Here is a 16,452-nt window from a genome sequence, read left to right as displayed (position 1 = left end):
TCACATAAAAACAAACCGAGGGTTTTGTGTGGTTATGACTAAAATTACTCACGTTATACCACGCTCTCAGAACCACCTTGGCTGAGGGTTGAAGTTGGCCCCCTGCCAGTACTCCAGCCCTGCGCCTGAAACGCAGAATTCAGAGCAACTCCAGGATCTTTGAGAAATGCTCTGTCTGGACACCCACCCAGTCGCTCAGACCAACACAAAGCGCTGGGCCCCTGTACTCCAGCCATCTGTTTGAAAGACGGCAGCTGCAGGTCAAAGTGTTGGCCATTGAGTTTAATCCAGCTAGTGCCACTTTAGATCTCAGCGTTGAGCACTGAAAGGTAACAGATCTCCATGATGATCCAGACCTCCTTCCCCCACGCATGGGACACCAGCCATCTAAACAAATGCGTAATACTAGGACCAAACTATCTTGGCAACAGGAGAAACCTGAGGAAGTTTCACTCAAAACCAATCAGTCTTCCTTGCTTGTGACTTGCACCAGAATCTGCTACTTTCTGGCTTCTCCTTGCACAAGAAAGCAGAAAGGAATCTGCCAGGTTAATAAACCCTACAAGCCCAATATCTTCCACTCATGCTAATGATTTCATGGGTTTGCTTACCACTCTAGTCTGTCCTCCAGAGATGGATACATCCCTGGTCCTGTTTGGAAACACAGATCGCTCAAATCTAGGGATAAGGAACAACAAACCACCTGAAAGCTCTGATCACAAGGGAACACTGGAACCTCTGGACATACCTAGCAACAAGGATCTGGAATTCAGCCCTTTCCCCAAAACCTTTTCAAATAGAGTTTGGCTCTGGATGACAGATTGCTGGGTTGAATGAAATGAAAGGTTCAGGCGATAACAGTACCTCACAAGTCGGAGAGAATCTTTGCGGATATTCACCAGACTTCTCAGTGTCTTCACCGGCTCATGTGGAGCTGGAGTTACATAGGGAAACTGGAACAAAGAGGCAAATAATTCTCCTGTTATTATGCTATAAAAGGTAGCAGCATATTACCTGGCATATGATTTACCCAAACCAAGAAACATCTACCTTTAAGGGTACTCAGTACAACAGCCACAAGGAACAGTAATACAGGATTCTATTTACAGATAAAACAAGCATGTTTCAGGGCAAAAATCCTGCTCTGGCCCAGCAATAACTCATATTGGGAGTACACACTTCAAGAAAGAGCATTTTCACAAGCTTTTTCTGCAGCCTGAATTCTCAGTCTGGAAAGCCTTGCTCTCACAAGCTTTTATTTCCACTAAAGAAACCACCTCCAGCTTGAGCATAAGAAATGCAGCTCTTTCATGTCTGTTACAGCACGCAAACAGTGACTTGACTGCTAATCAGTATGCCGAAGCCCTGGATTACTGGGGGAAACTCTTTTTGTTCTGAAACAATGGGGCAAATGTTCTGGAAAAGAAAAGAACAAGACAGGGATAGGGGGCCTCATTCTATTCTACAGTCCAGAGACCTTCTCTCACAGATTGTCCTTTAAATAAAAGACGATAATGCTTCAGACTGTAATCCTCCTTACTGGTCACACTCTCCAGTGAGAAATGCAAAGGAAACTCCTTACTGTGGGGACCACAACCTGTACAGCTGCAGACCTGCCTGCTGGACCTCCTCTCTGCTTGGTGAAGTCTGAACCTGAAACATCCACTCGCACAATGGCCAAGTTTGATAACTGCTCAGCCTGGAGACACAGCCCTGCTCCAAGTCAGAGCAACAGCACGATACAGAGCTAAGGGACAGGCTTTCAGGCAGAAGGTTACACTGAATGTATCCAGCAACAAAGCCACCACGCAAACTCATTAGAGTTGGGGTCCTTCAAACACACGCAGACTACGTGCTCTGCAGCAGTGCAGAGAGAATGGAATGACTGACACAGAGCAGAAGTACCAGGGGGACCACCAATATACGTTTCCTTAGGAATTAGTCTGCTAAACAGGCAGACAAATGCTGATGCTGCAGCTGAACTTCAGGGCAGCTCCAGGACACAACCCTTGAGTGTTGTCCCCACAGGCCACAGAAATGTATTGGTGGGGCAACAGCCAGAGCCTGAGGGAAAACATGTTTCCTGACCAACAGGAGAAAGCTGCAAAAGACCCTGTGCCACAGCCACAGGCAGCAGAGATTTCACAGGACAACAACAGCTACTTTCCTTGCACCCTCACTGCTGTGGTTGGTAACACTGCTCTACACAAGCCCTCTGTTACTCCAAAGCAAGAACTTGGCCCACATCCAGAAAGCAGTTTTGCTGCTCTGTGTTCGAGTGTTTTCTTCCTTGAAGATTAATCAGAGCTGCCAAAGGGCATTAACTTTACATAGGCAAACTATATACCAAAACAGCCTCCCTCTCTTAAACCTATTTGGCAACCATCCCACTGTGTTAATAGCATTCTCACCCACTCCCCTCTTAAGAAGTGATGAAATTCAGCACTGGGATGTCTGCAAGGAAACCCAGGCTGAGACATGCAGTCAATTCAGCTCTGCAAGGTTAGTCCCTACAGCCATATGCACATGGGATATTTAGCTAACAGCTGCGTCTTCTGCTTTTGTTGGGAGCGCTGTGCAGCTGCTAGTCACAAAGCGAAAGAGAAGCAGTCAGCTTTTAACCACCGTTCCGCACAGGCCCTGTATGCAGACACGGCACAGGGTAGGTGGCGAGCATCTCCAAGCCTCCACAGGATTGTTACATCCAGAACGATTTCCATCTAAAGTCACTCCTCCTAATTCCTTGCTTATCTACGCTTTCTGCTTGAACAACAGCTTCCCAGATCCTCCCTTGTCCTCTCCTGCAGAGACCTGTTATCTAACCGTGGTGCTAAGACCACCAATGTCATAGCCTGAGGACAACTCAAAGCACGTGCTTGTCACCAGTCCAATTTAAACATCAAGTCATCTTGCCTCAGTTTCTCTGATCTGTAGAACAGAGGTGATACTGAACCGCCTCCGAGCGCTACAAGCACGAATTAGCTAATAGTCACCGCTTTTCTGAAGGTGAGAACTACGACATCAATTTTTCATTGTCATGTTTTGAAGCTGCAGAAACAACTAGGAAGACAAGTGGCAAACAAGCAGCTCTCTTCCCTTTCCTCCCCAGCACTTTGAAAACATCTCTGAATGGCTCCTACTTTGTTACTTTGTGGTTCTTTTTAAGCCGTCCTGAGATGCAATAGGAATCTAAAACGCTTGCATAAAATTCCTATCTGACCCTCACAACAGTGCTATTCCCTGTCCACGACAACAGAGCAAGCCAATTACTCAAGCAGGTCACTTTTCACAGTCTGGTAAAACACCTGTGTGCCCCAAAATACCTCCATGTTCCAAATGGGAAAGCTAAAGGACAGACTTTCTCAGCAGCCCACCTAGGTTACAAAGCAAACAAAAATCACCAAATATCAAGATCTGTCATAACACTGCCCTAGGCTCAGTCAAGCCACTCATTTACCCTGAGAACAGCATGCACTGAACGCTGACTGGAATCCAGCCAGCGTGCCCACAAAACCTGTGAAGTTCAGGCTCTAAGAGTGGATCTGCCTTCCAGCCTTCTCTCTGCAGCATGTTTTACACTTGCTCAGGCAGGTAATCAGAATCAGTCCCAAAATCTGTGCTCCTGAGTCCCTGTTCTTCTTCCCCCACTACTTCTTCTTCCTGCCCTAAGTGAAAATAAACCCAGAAGGTGAATACTGCTTCCTAGAAAAACTCTGCTTGTACCTGAACAGCTACAGCAGATAGCAAGCTGGGACATGGGGTAGGGGAATGCTTTTGTACCTCAGACTGGAATGACACTCCCCAAGCAGCGAGGTCTCTTAGGTCTGTGCTACCTTCCTCTACAAGCCCTACACAAGATTTTCCAAAACAGTCAGAAAACAAAAGGGTAAAATAGACAGCATATAGGAACTTGCCTGGACAGGTCTATTCCCGAGGAAGTTCAGATCCATGTTCTCGCCAAAAAGGTAGCCCTCGGGGTGAGGGGTGTCAAACTTCTCGCCTCCCATAAAGAAGTGACTTGCAAAGTAGTTTCCTAGAAAAAAAACGAACCACAAAGGAATTAAAAAACAAACCTCTAAATGAGTGCTTCCTAAAGAACAGCTGGTCTGTGCAGTTTTTAATTCACAAGTATAAAAGAGCACAAGACAGAAAATACTTGCTAGTTCACTCCTTCTCTGTACTACTGATGGCCACTGCCAACAGTAGAAGTGGGGCGCGGGGGATCAGCCTAGAATAAATATTACAGCAGAGACAATTCCATTTTAACTTGTTTTCCAGAGAAGAGACAGGGAGCAGTAAGAGTCAGCTCTTTTCAATATTGCTCAGTTCTGATGAATCCCTCTTTTCTCCACCTTCCAGCGTGAAGTCCAGTCCCACAAACACCACCAACGTACTCAGAGAAGTATGAAGCTTCCCCCCTCAGCAAAGCTCTGCACAGCCAGAGGGACTCCCTTTGAGCAAAGTCTGTCTTCCCTCTCCGTTTTTGCTCCCATATCCCAGGGTGAGAACCACGCAAAACCTTTACCGCAAATGCTACAGACTATATACCTTGATGTTGAATTTAATGAATAACATTGACAGTTCTAAGTGCAGAAACATGGATGTCTAGAAGAGATACACCCTGGGACTGACTAAATTGAACTTCAGCTCTGAAAGCTTCACCACACACTTGTTTCGTCTTTAAGGTGATACACTATAGTGCAAAGGTCACCGGGATTCTGGAGCACTGGGTTAACTGCAAAATCAACCAAATCAACTCAGATGTATGAGAGCAACACAAATGTAGCCTCCTCCTAGAAAGACTTCAGGAAAACACTCTCAAATATGAACTTCAGAAAGTTACAATTCCAGAGAAATAAGTATCATGAGAGAACTAAAATAGAAGGCTCCACCCAAGCTGTTTCTCTTGAAGTTTCAGAGTGGGGGTTTTTCATGCGCATGATGAAAGGACTGAGCCAAATGTACATTTTCTTCCCTAGGGGCAATGCATAGACAGCATAAAATTTGTTTTAAAACGAGTCATTACAGAAGCAGTAACTAATCATCTGAATGGTTATGGAGGCATTATGGAAGGATTTGCAGTCCCTATAGCTAGGAGCAAGCATGATTTACTCCAAAATGGAAGGGTTTTCATGAATGGCTCTGTTTTTTCCATTAAGGCTTTTTTCCTTTATGCTCCAAGAAAGGCTCTTCTTACTTTGCACAGATGGTAGTGCTTTAATGACGATGGAAGTGCTCAGCTATTGCTGAGCTCAGCTTATAAGCGTCCAGATGTTTATATTATAGAAACACATCCTTCTTTCCAGAAACAACAATCAACCTCAGCACAGGTCCAGAAGCTACCTAGAATCTGTCCTACAGAATCAGCACAACAAAATGTAGGTGCTCCAAATGACAGGCAACCTTTTCCCACCCCTCCCAGAAGCAACAAATTAAAAAGCTCATCTGCATATGATCTCCAAGCACAGCTAGCTTGATACAGACTCTCCACCTGAGAGAGGCTGCAGCGGTTTATACTTATACTAAGCTTCAGAACAGTATGACCAAACACTGGGGTTTAGGAACAGATTTCACATTTTATGTGGGTCAAGTAGGATTGTGTTTTGGAGCATTTTATCTAATTAACCGTGAAGACAATGCTTATGCAAGATGTCTCAGCAACGCAGCAGCTGATGATCTGGGATGAGAGTCCAACAGCTCCCTTGTATTCAGTAAACAAGATATCCTGGGGTTCAACTCACCTCAGTAAACCTGTATTCCACAAATTCAGAGCAGAGCTTTTTTGTGGAAGAAGTTCTGCATCCCACATGCAGAGGACACAGAACCCCAGAGCAGGCAAGGACTGCTCACCACCACCGAAACCCTGTGCCTGCAGGGGGCTGGCTGTCCAGGAGAGCATTGCCAGGCAGCCTCACCAGCACCTTGGGATGAAAAGATCTCTCTCATACAACTGGAATGACACTAAAGACATGTAACTGGCACATTCAAAGCAGCTGCCACGCTGTCTTTGCTCCACCAAGAACTACTTTTGGGATCTCTAACAAATTGTTAGGATTTCTCACATACACACTACCCCCTGCAACTGGAAAACTGGAAACCACAGCTTCAATTCTGCGTTCAAACTGAATGCTCCCTTCATCTTCCTGCTAAGTCACCTCCTGCAATGTGAAGGAGTAGGTTTTTTCCCCCAGAGGCACTTCCTTTATGAGCAAACATGAAACGTGGTCAGTGCCAGTCACAAAGAGCATGAGGAAAATCACGTTGAAGACCTCAGAGGGGAATACACTGGTGAGCAGAACACCCCTGGGCTCTGCCAGTGCTGCTACATACAAAAGCCACCACGTATGTAAGGTCTCAACAGCAAAACTAACAAGGACAGCTGCAAACTGTCTTCACAAATTTATAACACAGTTTTTAGCAGCTAAAAAAAGATATTCTATTGCAAGTTTTCAGAAACCAACTGCTACAACAACACCTTAAGTTCAGAGTTCTCAAGGTAAGGCCAAAGTTACGCATTATTCCTCTCAACCACTGTCACAAGCAACTCAGTTGTTAGCCCAAGTTGGAGACAACTTCTGTAAATATCACACCAAGGGCTAAAAGGACAAAGAAATTTCAAGAAGGAAAATATGAGGTATCCTCTTCTCTGGTCTCCGTGACATCCACATATCTAGTGCAAGACTGAAAGGATTTCTAGTGTCTGTAAAAGGCTTGTATGTATTTTCTATGCATTAAAATCCTGCTGCAGCTCCATCTCTAGGTTCTATTTCCAACTCCATTACAAAGAAAGCTTTAGGATTTTAGCCAGACCATCATGCTTCTTAAACCCTGTTCCCACATGGCCCCCCAACCTACAAAACAACCCTGACCTACCTTACACAGGTGTTGCACCAGCTTTACACAGAGCTCTGTAGCTATGGACACAAGGAGGATGCTAAGCACCATCCTCTTCGGCAGGAAAAAAAGCAAAGCAAAGAATCCTTGGATTAAACCTCCACAGAACTGCTACAAACAGAAATCTTCCAGAAAAATGCAGTGACACGCTTAAGAGGAAAGAATCACATACAATTAAACAAGGAATGAATATGTGAAAAATCCCAGTGCAAAGAAAAACTGTGACTTTACTTCCCCAGAGTAAATCAGCACAAAACATAGGAGAGCACTAAATAAAAGACAACACAAACGGGTGACACCGCTAAGGTAAACGTAGTACAAGCAGTGGTTGTAAGAGAAATTGTTGTGGCGGAAAACTTTACAGTGGCTGGCAGAACATCACCGGGCCACCCAGAACTGCTAAGTCTGAACATCAGTTTGTCCCACACAAAACCAAACTGGAACCCAAGGCTTCTCCACAGCGTCAAACACCACCAAACCAGTTAACATTTAGTCCAACATGGTGGTGGGGTTTTATTACCATAAATGCACCAGCATTAAGCACCGGGCTGCTCCAGTCATAACTACTACTCTCTAACCCTAACCCAGCACCCTAATCCTGTGACCATGCAAACCCAACATATGGATGTGACACATGAGTGACACGCTGGCAGGGGACACAGCACCCTACAATGGCCAAGAGCAGAGTCGGCAACACAACTGTAACCCCATCAAAACAAGGGCTGTATCATACAACATTCATTAATAGAAAGCAATTAGATGCCCATTTAGGCTTCCCAACATTATTAGAATTAACAGGGAAGTGACAGAAATTGAGCCCTTTTTGATTACTCAGCCAGACACGCACCACCACAGCGTGTCAAGGGATGGACTCACAGCACAGTCCTAGACACAGTCTGAGCCCAAACCAGCACCACGGCTGGATGAGGCCATCTTGTCTTCCCCATCACCCATCCCTGTTGGGCCACCATCACGTAGCAAACAGGAACGTGACTCTGAGCAGGGTTAAATATAATCCAGCAAAAAACAAGTAGCAAAAGCAACTGCTTTTGACCCACAGGCGCTCCACTCAAGTGCTCCCGTGTACCTAGGGAGAGGGCAGGAAGGGGAAGCTCCACTCAACGGCAGGTGGTGATGGCTGTCACCAGCAGGGTTGGGCTGAAGCTCCTACAGAACTACAACAGGAATGACAGAGACAACAGCTCTGCTGTGCTTTGCAGAGTGGGTGAGGAATGAAAGCTAGGTCTGAAATACAGGTACATATTTCTGTCTCGATGCTGTGACAGTACACATGGCTTATGAGCTGAGAACAAAGTGATGGACTGGGTATGCTTCTCCTACTTAAAATTGCTCTTTCTTTGATTAAAGCATCATTCCCAAACAATAAAGCAGTTCAGCTTCAGAGAGGAGTAATCCGCCTCCTCTTTTTCCTCCCAGAAACATCCAGGGAATTCTCTTTCAAGAGCCCACTCCAGAGGAGAAAAGCCTTCTCAAGGGCACGTGCTCCCTGCCCTGCTCCACAGTGCAGATGAGCTCACTGGAACAAGAGATGAGCTGACGAAGGAGCTGCGCAAAACACTGGTGCATTGCTCACTGGTTGCTAAAGCAATAGGAGCATCATGAGACTGCATGCGAGAACACGGATCATTTTACTGCTCCAAGCACAGAAGCACAGCAAAGATCATGACTGTTCCTTGCAATTACCCATTTTTAGCTCATTTCACAGGGGCACCAATTCTTCTGTACAAACTGGGCCCTTCTCCAACTGCCTTCCAACTGGTCAGGCATCTGCAATACCAACACAGTCTCCATGAAGCAAGCAAGAAAGGTTAAAAGTTACCAGCTAAGAGGGATCAGAGAAGGGTACTGGGTGCCACCTCACAGCATTTCAGCAGCCTCAGCCCCCCAGATGCAGGAGGGGAAATGCAGATGATCATGCATTGGAGGAACAAGAAGGGCATTTTCAGAGGATTTTTAACTGTAAAACTGCGTATCAGTTGCAACAAAGCTGTTAAACAATCTATCCATGCCTCATTAGGGACTCTGGCTCATAAGGACCAAGGTGGATTCTACAACCACCTGCTCAGTCCTCCACAGAGCACGTGACTGACCCAGCAATAACCACATCGGAAGTCAATAAATAAGAACTGAATACTCACCACTGCATTTGCAACCAGTACGACCTGGTAAAGTGTTCCTTTTCACAGGCAGGCTGACACACTGCTTAAATTATAGTCAGAATACCTGTATTTTGTGTTTATTTCCTCACACAACATGACCCACTTGTGAGGTGGTGTGTTTGCTCAAGAACACAAATCTGCATCCTTCAAACCAATGCCAACCAGACGGCAGCTGACCAGAGCCACAGCAGCTTGCAGACACTCACACCAAGTCAAGATCTACTTAATCCAGATACTCGGAGGGAAAGAACATAAAAGATGACAGACAGCCCTTGGTGCTGCACAGGACTCCAGAGGATGGCTAACCTCAGGTAAAGTCTCTCACCACATCTTCAAGCCTTTCAGGAGTAATCTCTGAGCAGCCAGGAGATTGCCTGCATGTCAGGCTAGCACGCCAGTGCACACATTCAAACATCTGACACAGCTGATGGAAAACTGGCTTCTTCCAGTCAGGCAGTCAGTAGCAGTAGAGCTCACAGCAACAGTGTCAAGTTAGAAATAATTAGCAACCATTTAGCCTAAGAACTTTTTGTACTACTTCAAACTTGCTTCCTAAAATCGAATAAAACTAGACATGCTCACTACCAGTCGTCTTCACTGTCAGGTTTTGTACCAGTCAGAGCCAATCTTTCCAGCCCCAAGACAAACATGCTTAGGATTGCAAGACCAGAAGGGACAGTGTCCTTCTGAACATGCTCCACCTGAAGAAGGCAGCGGGGGGCAGTGGGGGCTGCATTCCTCACAGCCCTTACTGTTCTGCTGTTTAATAACCTTCCTGGATTTTCCATCTTAGAAGTGCTCACAACCTCTATTGCCTAGAATGATCTTGAGCTTGAACAGCTCTTCTCCCTTCCTGAAGTCAAGAGGACCCTTGTTAGATAAACCTGATGAAGGCAAAGAGCAAGGTCTAGCCTAAAGCCAGTATGCTTTCAGGAAGAGCACAGGCAAGTGCAACAGAAAATAAATTAACAAGCATCTAATTGTATCCAAAGCCTTTAAAGGAAATACCAATATTTTTCTTTAATCAGCTGCTTGCAAGCATCAGGTGTTCAGTTTTACAAGGAAGATATGACATGTGGAATGCTCTTTGGCAGCATCTAGGTCAACAGACCCCTTCCAGGAGGCATGTAAACGTACAAACCCAACCTCTCATGTGTGACAGGGTTACCTTGGCAAGCACGTTGGCTAAAACACAGCACACTGTTAAATTCTAGTCTGGCTAATTACAACAGTACAGAAACAACAGGATGATGATTTGAAAGAAGCAGTTTAATGTTCATTGCATATGGTGGTTATAATTAATCCAGTCCATACCTAAAATCCCATCCAAGTGTCAACAGAAAGCAGGTGCAACCTCTAGGCTGTAAGAAAATTGCCAGCAGGGCCCATGGTACCATAGCTACAGCTCAGCAGGCAGCTCACATGCTCCCAGTTCCCCACAGTGGGAAAACACCCCAGCCACCCAAGGGACGCACAAAGTCCTACTGTAACCTAGCAGTGACACTTGCCTTTCCTAGCAGCCCAAGAAAGTAACTCCCACCCCCCCTAGGTTACATTTTCTCTAAGAACCAACAAAGCTGAAGAATTTTTCTGGGCAGGTTCCCCCCTTCCATCTCCTCCACACCACCATTCTTGCTGAAGGCCAACCTGCAACAAGACAAGGTGTAATGATGGCAGGACGGCCTTCTCCACCTGAGAAGATCTTGCACCCCCTTCAAACAAAACAGGGAGGCCTGGCTCCCTCCATCACACAGCCCTGAGGATGTCACAGCCAGCAAGTCACCAGACACACACAGAACTTGAGCCTCTGAACAAAAAGGCTATGCTACACCTGTACCCAAGAACAAGGGAACCCAAACTGCAGCTCTGCAAATTTTTTAGCCTGCCTGGCAAAGCCCTAGCAGAATAGAAACTAAAAATATTTGTAAGCGAATGGATATGGTAGGAGAAAAGATAATCTGAATTTCCCTGATGACTTGTTTTGTGAGAAGAAAAAATAAACTCTTTAAACAAGTTAAATCAGGCCAATCTCAAGAGCCAGTCTAAGCCAAGGTGAGTCAGGGGCTCAACCCAGCTCCACAAAAGTGACACTGCTGACAACTCTCTTACGCTTTCAGAACATTTCCCTTTGGAAAACAAACACCCATACAGGCCATGTCAGTCCAACGGCTCTGAGGTGAGAACCCTTGCCATTTTAAGGAGCTGTCATGTGGGAATTTTTCCATTCTACATTCCACCAGATTGGATTTTTCTTCCGTATCCCCACCGAACTCCGCTGTCACTTCCTCTGTACCAGCAGGAGATGCCCCACTTGCCGCACACCGACGACTCGCAGTCCCGTTTCTAGAGCGCAGAAGCGAAGCCTGGCTCGCCTCCATGACCCACCCGGACCGAGGGCAGCGGCGGCCGGGCCGCGGGCACTGACGCCGGGATGGGCAGGCTGCTGAAGCGTTACTCGGGGCACCCGGCCCTGCTGCACCCTCACCCTTCAACCGGACAGGGCGCCGAGGCGGCCCCGTACCACAGGTACCGCCCGGGCGGACAGACCGGCCGCCCCCCGCAGGGAGGCCCCGAAGCCGGCCGGGCCGGGCCCCGAGCACAGCCAGCGCCGGCCCCGTGCCCCGCGGGGGCCCTCCCGCAGCCCCTTCCCCCGGGCTCCCCGCGGCCTGGCCGCCCCGGGACCACCCCCCGCTACACCTGTCCCCCTCAGGGAGGCATCGGGCCCGGCGCAGGCCCGTCCCCCGTCCGCGGCGCTGAGGAGAGCGGCCCCGCGGCCCTCACCGGACTTGGGCGGGTAGCGGTAGGCCGAGTTGGCCTGGATGTCGATGTCCTCCACGCCCGCGATGCGCCGGCTGAGCAGGGAGCCCATGGCGGCCGGGCCCGGGGACGCAGAGCTGCGCGGCGGCGAGCGGCCCGCACCGCACCGCACCCGCACCCGCACCCACGGCGGCGGCGCGCGGCACGCCGGGAGAGCGAGACCGCCCGCCCCGCACTACAACTCCCGTCAGGCACCGCGACGGCGCATACCACCACCTCTGAGCGGTGGGGGGGGGGGTGAGGAGGTGGAGGCGGCCCACTGTCTCCCCCTGGGCGCAGCCTGCGCTCTGCCGGCAGGGGGCGCTGCCACGCGGGGCGGGGCACGGCACCGGGCACCGAGCTGCCGTGCCCTGCACCGGGCTGTGCAAGGAGAACACCTGGGGATACACCTGGGACAAGGAAACCCTTGGGAGCTTGCACAGGGATGCACAGGGACGCACAGGGACACACTGCAGAAGAACACTCTGCACAGGGATGCACAGGGAGGATCCAGAGGGACACGCTGCACAGGGATGCGCCGGGATGCACAGGGAGGACGCGCAGGGACACCGCACAGGGATGCATCCTGCAAAAGGTGCAAAGGCAAAGCAGGGAGAAGGAATTACACTGACGGCATCTGGCTGGCGCAGCTCAGCCTCAGCAGACAGTTTTGCTGAGCCCAGGGAAAGATTAACCTGCTGGTAGCTGTTTTGCAGAAGAGCTTTGGGCAGCAATACCACAATCATTCCCATCAGCCTCCCTTCCCACTGGCTGGGGAGGGCAGGACATGGTGCCGGGGATGCATCCCCAGGCATGGCTGGTCCCTGCTGGGATGGAGTATGCAGGGACCAGTGTGGGACCAGCTGCGGTAGCCACACACCTCCCAGGATGTTTGGCATGGGGCTTTGTTACCTGGGCCAATTCTGTCAGAGGTGGTACCTGCTGCTGGCTGAGGCTCGCTGCCAGCAGAAGAGGCAGATGGTTGGCCTCCCCAGCTGCAGGACCATGTGATGCTCACATGGGGAAACCTCTCCTGGGTTCCTCCTCTTGGAGATAATCCACCCAGAGAAGCGAGCAGAGGCGTCTGAGGTTCAGACATGAGGGTACATCAAAGCGGGGAAAGACTGAAGGCTGTCTTGCATGCCTGACAGGAGGATAGTGTGGAAGAAGAGGTACAAAAGAGCCCCCACCAATGTCCCAGCACTGATCCCTGTCCCCTCTGGCACCAAGGTCTTGCAAAGGCGCAGGGAAAAGCCGCCCAGGCTTGGCTTGTTAAGGGAGGCACCTTTCTGCACACATGCTACAGACAGGTTCATGTTGCAAAGGAGCGGGGGACGCAAATTCCCAGCAGTGGAGCTGGGGATCCCCGGGAAACACGAAGGAGATAAAGTTGCACATGCAAAATCTCTTAAACCGGCCTTGGGAGCAGGGACCAGGGTGCAGGGAGACAGGATGCTGCAGGGAGCCCAGCTGGCCCGCACGGGAGGATTTTATGATAGTGAGTGAGCAGGCAGGAGGTGGAATTTGCTGGCTGTAAACACAAACTAAAACAAGCCCGGTGGGAATAAGCAAACAAACCCAAGGGGACACACACTTCTTGGCTAGTTATTACCCCTGCAGTTGTGGTGGCCACCCTGAGCACAGCAGCTCTGCATTGGTGGGGCCAAACAAGGCACCGGCTGGGGGGGAACGGGTACTGGGGGTGAGGAGAGAGCAGGATTGGACCTTGCTCTGCTGTGTCCTCCAGTGCAGCAGGGCCACCAGGACAGGGAAAAGCCAGGGAACTAGCAATGGCCACGTCCTGCCAGCAAACCACAGAAGTCAGGAACATTGCAGTTGGCACAAGGGAGATCTGGCCTCTGCCTGGCAGCGTCCTGGCAATAACCATGCCTGAGTGCTGCCCACTGCATCCCTCAGGATGGTGCTGGCACCCAGAGCTATGGCATCTGTTGCTCAACCAGCCTCTCCATGCAAGAGTTTCTCATGACAGAAATTGCACAGAGTGAGGAATGGAGCCTGCTGACCGGCAAAGCAATGCCTGCCCTGTGTGTGCTGCCCAGAGCACATCCCAGCTGCTCCCTGCCTGCAGGGGCAGCTCAGAGATGCTCCTCAGTGCTGCGAACAAGCGCCCAGGCAGTGCCCTGGTAGCAACGGGCTGATGCAAGCAGTTTGTGTGCCACCAGCAGCCCTGAACCCAGCAGGGTGAGCCTCTACACCCCCATGGCCTCACCATGCACACCAGCAGCCAACGTGGGGCTCGGCACAGGAGCAGACGAGCACAGCAAGGCTGAGTGGCTCCATCTCCCTGTGCTGTGCTAGGAACCAGTTGGAGCAAAGCAGAGCTGTGTTTGCACCATGTGGCAGGGCAAGGAGGGGAATTTGCAGAGGGACAGAAGACGAGGGTCCCTCTCCCTTCCCTCCTGCATCCTGAGTGCTAAGAGCATCCTGCCTTCCCCAGCCCAAGGAGGTGCCTAGAGGCAATGGCTCCAAAGCTGTCCCCTGAGCTTTTTTGGGGGACAGAAGCAGCCACCCGCACTGCTCACCCGGAGCCCAGCACCATACGGGTTAAGCGGGGAAACCAAGAGGAGAGCCGTGTCCCGGCAAGCAGCAGGGCATTGGCACTGCCAGCACCGGGGCTGCCCGGGAAGCGGCCGCGGCAGGAGGTTTTTGTTCGTGCAAAACCTCCACCAGTGGGAAGGCCCCTCCCGGGCCACACAGCTCTCCGGAGCTTGGAGGAAGTGGTCGGGCCCCGGAGGGGGTTATTGTCATCTGGGAGGGCAGGGGCTTTTGCTGAAGAATCTCTCCCTCAGGGCCCTGCTCGGTGAGACCTATGTGACAGACAACGACAATAGCAGCGGCATGCCAGGGATGGGTTCAGCCCTTTCGCTCCAAACGCCAGGGCCCAGAGCGAGCGGAGCTGCAGGGCAGCACCTTCAGTGGCCGGCAGCTCCTTTCCCCCCACCCGGCCCAGGGGATGTGGGCACTGGCACACACAAAGGCAGGATATTGCACCACTCGCCTTCTCCGGCCCTGGCAGGAGCCGCTGCCAGCAGCACGGAGGAAGGACACTGGGTGACTCGGGGCTGGAGCTGCTGCCAGCAGCAGGGCAGGGAGCCGGGCTGCCCTGCCAGCCCACGCGTGGGGATCCAGCAGCACCACAACGGGTCCCGTGGGCCGGAGGAGCAGCAGACCCCCAGCCTGCGGCATGGTAGCTGCAAGAAGCAGCGATAGCCTCACAAACCCAGGGGGTGCCACCAGGCGGGGGTTTTGCCCCTTCACCTCCAAGCTCCCTGCGACTTACTTCCCTGGTGTGTGGTGCTGCCAGCCCTGGGCCCTGCCTGCACTGTGCTGAGATAGAAGGAGAAGAAGGCCACGAAGGCAAGAGGCCCTCCCTGACATCCCCCAGAAGGATGAAAACACTGCCATGAAGTACAAGGGAGCCTGAGACCCCGGGTGCCATTGTTGTGTGGAGCAAGAGCAGCCAAGGTGGGAAGGGCCAGGGTGAGACTGAGCCAGGGCTCCTGCGCCTGGGACCCTGCAGAACCCCAGGGGTGGTGAGGAGGCCACAGCTCCCGTGCTACCTTCCAGCGCAGCCTTCTTTCCTGGTGAATCCTGCAAAATCCATCCAGGAAAGGTGAGCCTGGAGCCGTTCTCTGGCACAACCTGGAGAAGAGCAGGAGGATAGAGGAGGGATCTTTTGGATGTGAGCCCACCTCCTCTGCCAGCTCTCAGGGCTCCCTGCTGGTCCATTTGCACACTCACTGTCACCAAGGCCCTGTCACTATGTCCCAGACCAGGCATCCACTGAATCCTGTAAAACACAGATCAAAAAGGAGCGGACTTCAGTTACCAGAACATAACCCTGGGAAACACGACTCCACAGAGCTCCACCAGCCTGGTGATAAGGCAGACGGGCTGGAGGGACACCCACCCTGCCACTGCCATACACATTTCTCCAGCTACCACAACCTGCCCTTTAGGGGTCTCCTTCGACACCTCTGCCAGGGAGGCAGCTACCAGCACACTCGTGTAAACAAAGAATTATGTCTGTCTGCAAACCTTCCACTCAACCAAGCAGCTCATCCAAAGTCCAGCTGCTCAGGGGTTTATTACCCAGTGAAGCAAGTTGCTTTGTCTCAGTTGTCCCCTCCCTGGTGCTGTGACTTGCTTTGTTTGTCGGGTACTCACAGAACAACAAGGTTCAGGAGCCCTGGAGACTACATGCAGTTATTCCTCAGCAGAAGGAGTGGCAAGCCCATGAACTTTGCCTCCCTAAACACTGCCCTGCTCCAAAGGGCTTGCAACCCTCCCCAAAAGCTCTGATGGGCCAGGGCCAGCCCTTCTCCCTTCAACATCAAACTGCAACGTTTCTAAAAAAATCTGGTTCTCTCTGATTAAAATAATCCTTCAGAGGGTTTGTTTTTCCAGCTGTATTTACACCTTGCTCACTACAGTCCTCCTCTTGCAGCTTTCCTCGTGGCGTTGTCTCAACCTTGTAAAAAAGACTGGTCACCTCTTAATGCATCCCACAGCCACCACTGTACAGCTGTGCTCTCACTTTGATTTAGGCAGTGACATATAA

General features: G+C 50.6%; 1 protein-coding gene across 3 annotated transcripts in view; it reads right to left on the bottom strand.

Moving 5' to 3' along the window:
• Positions 1-12,036, bottom strand: part of MGRN1 (mahogunin ring finger 1) — a 55,328-nt gene extending 43,292 nt beyond the window's left edge. For all 3 annotated transcript variants that reach the window (XM_037385102.1, XM_037385103.1, XM_037385104.1), the window contains exons 1-3: positions 11,856-12,036; positions 3,915-4,033; positions 865-953 (exon numbers count right to left, since the gene is read on the bottom strand). In XM_037385102.1, the coding sequence (XP_037240999.1) occupies positions 865-953; positions 3,915-4,033; positions 11,856-11,943 (296 nt within the window). In that variant the 5' untranslated portion in view covers positions 11,944-12,036. The remainder of the gene's footprint in view (positions 1-864; positions 954-3,914; positions 4,034-11,855) is intronic.
• Positions 12,037-16,452: the final 4,416 nt, after the last annotated feature.

Source organism: Falco rusticolus, chromosome 4 (assembly GCF_015220075.1).
Source record: "Falco rusticolus isolate bFalRus1 chromosome 4, bFalRus1.pri, whole genome shotgun sequence".
Lineage (NCBI taxonomy): Eukaryota > Metazoa > Chordata > Aves > Falconiformes > Falconidae > Falco > Falco rusticolus.
Note: the sequence above shows the minus strand (reverse complement) of the source record. Positions and strands in the feature narration are given on the sequence as shown.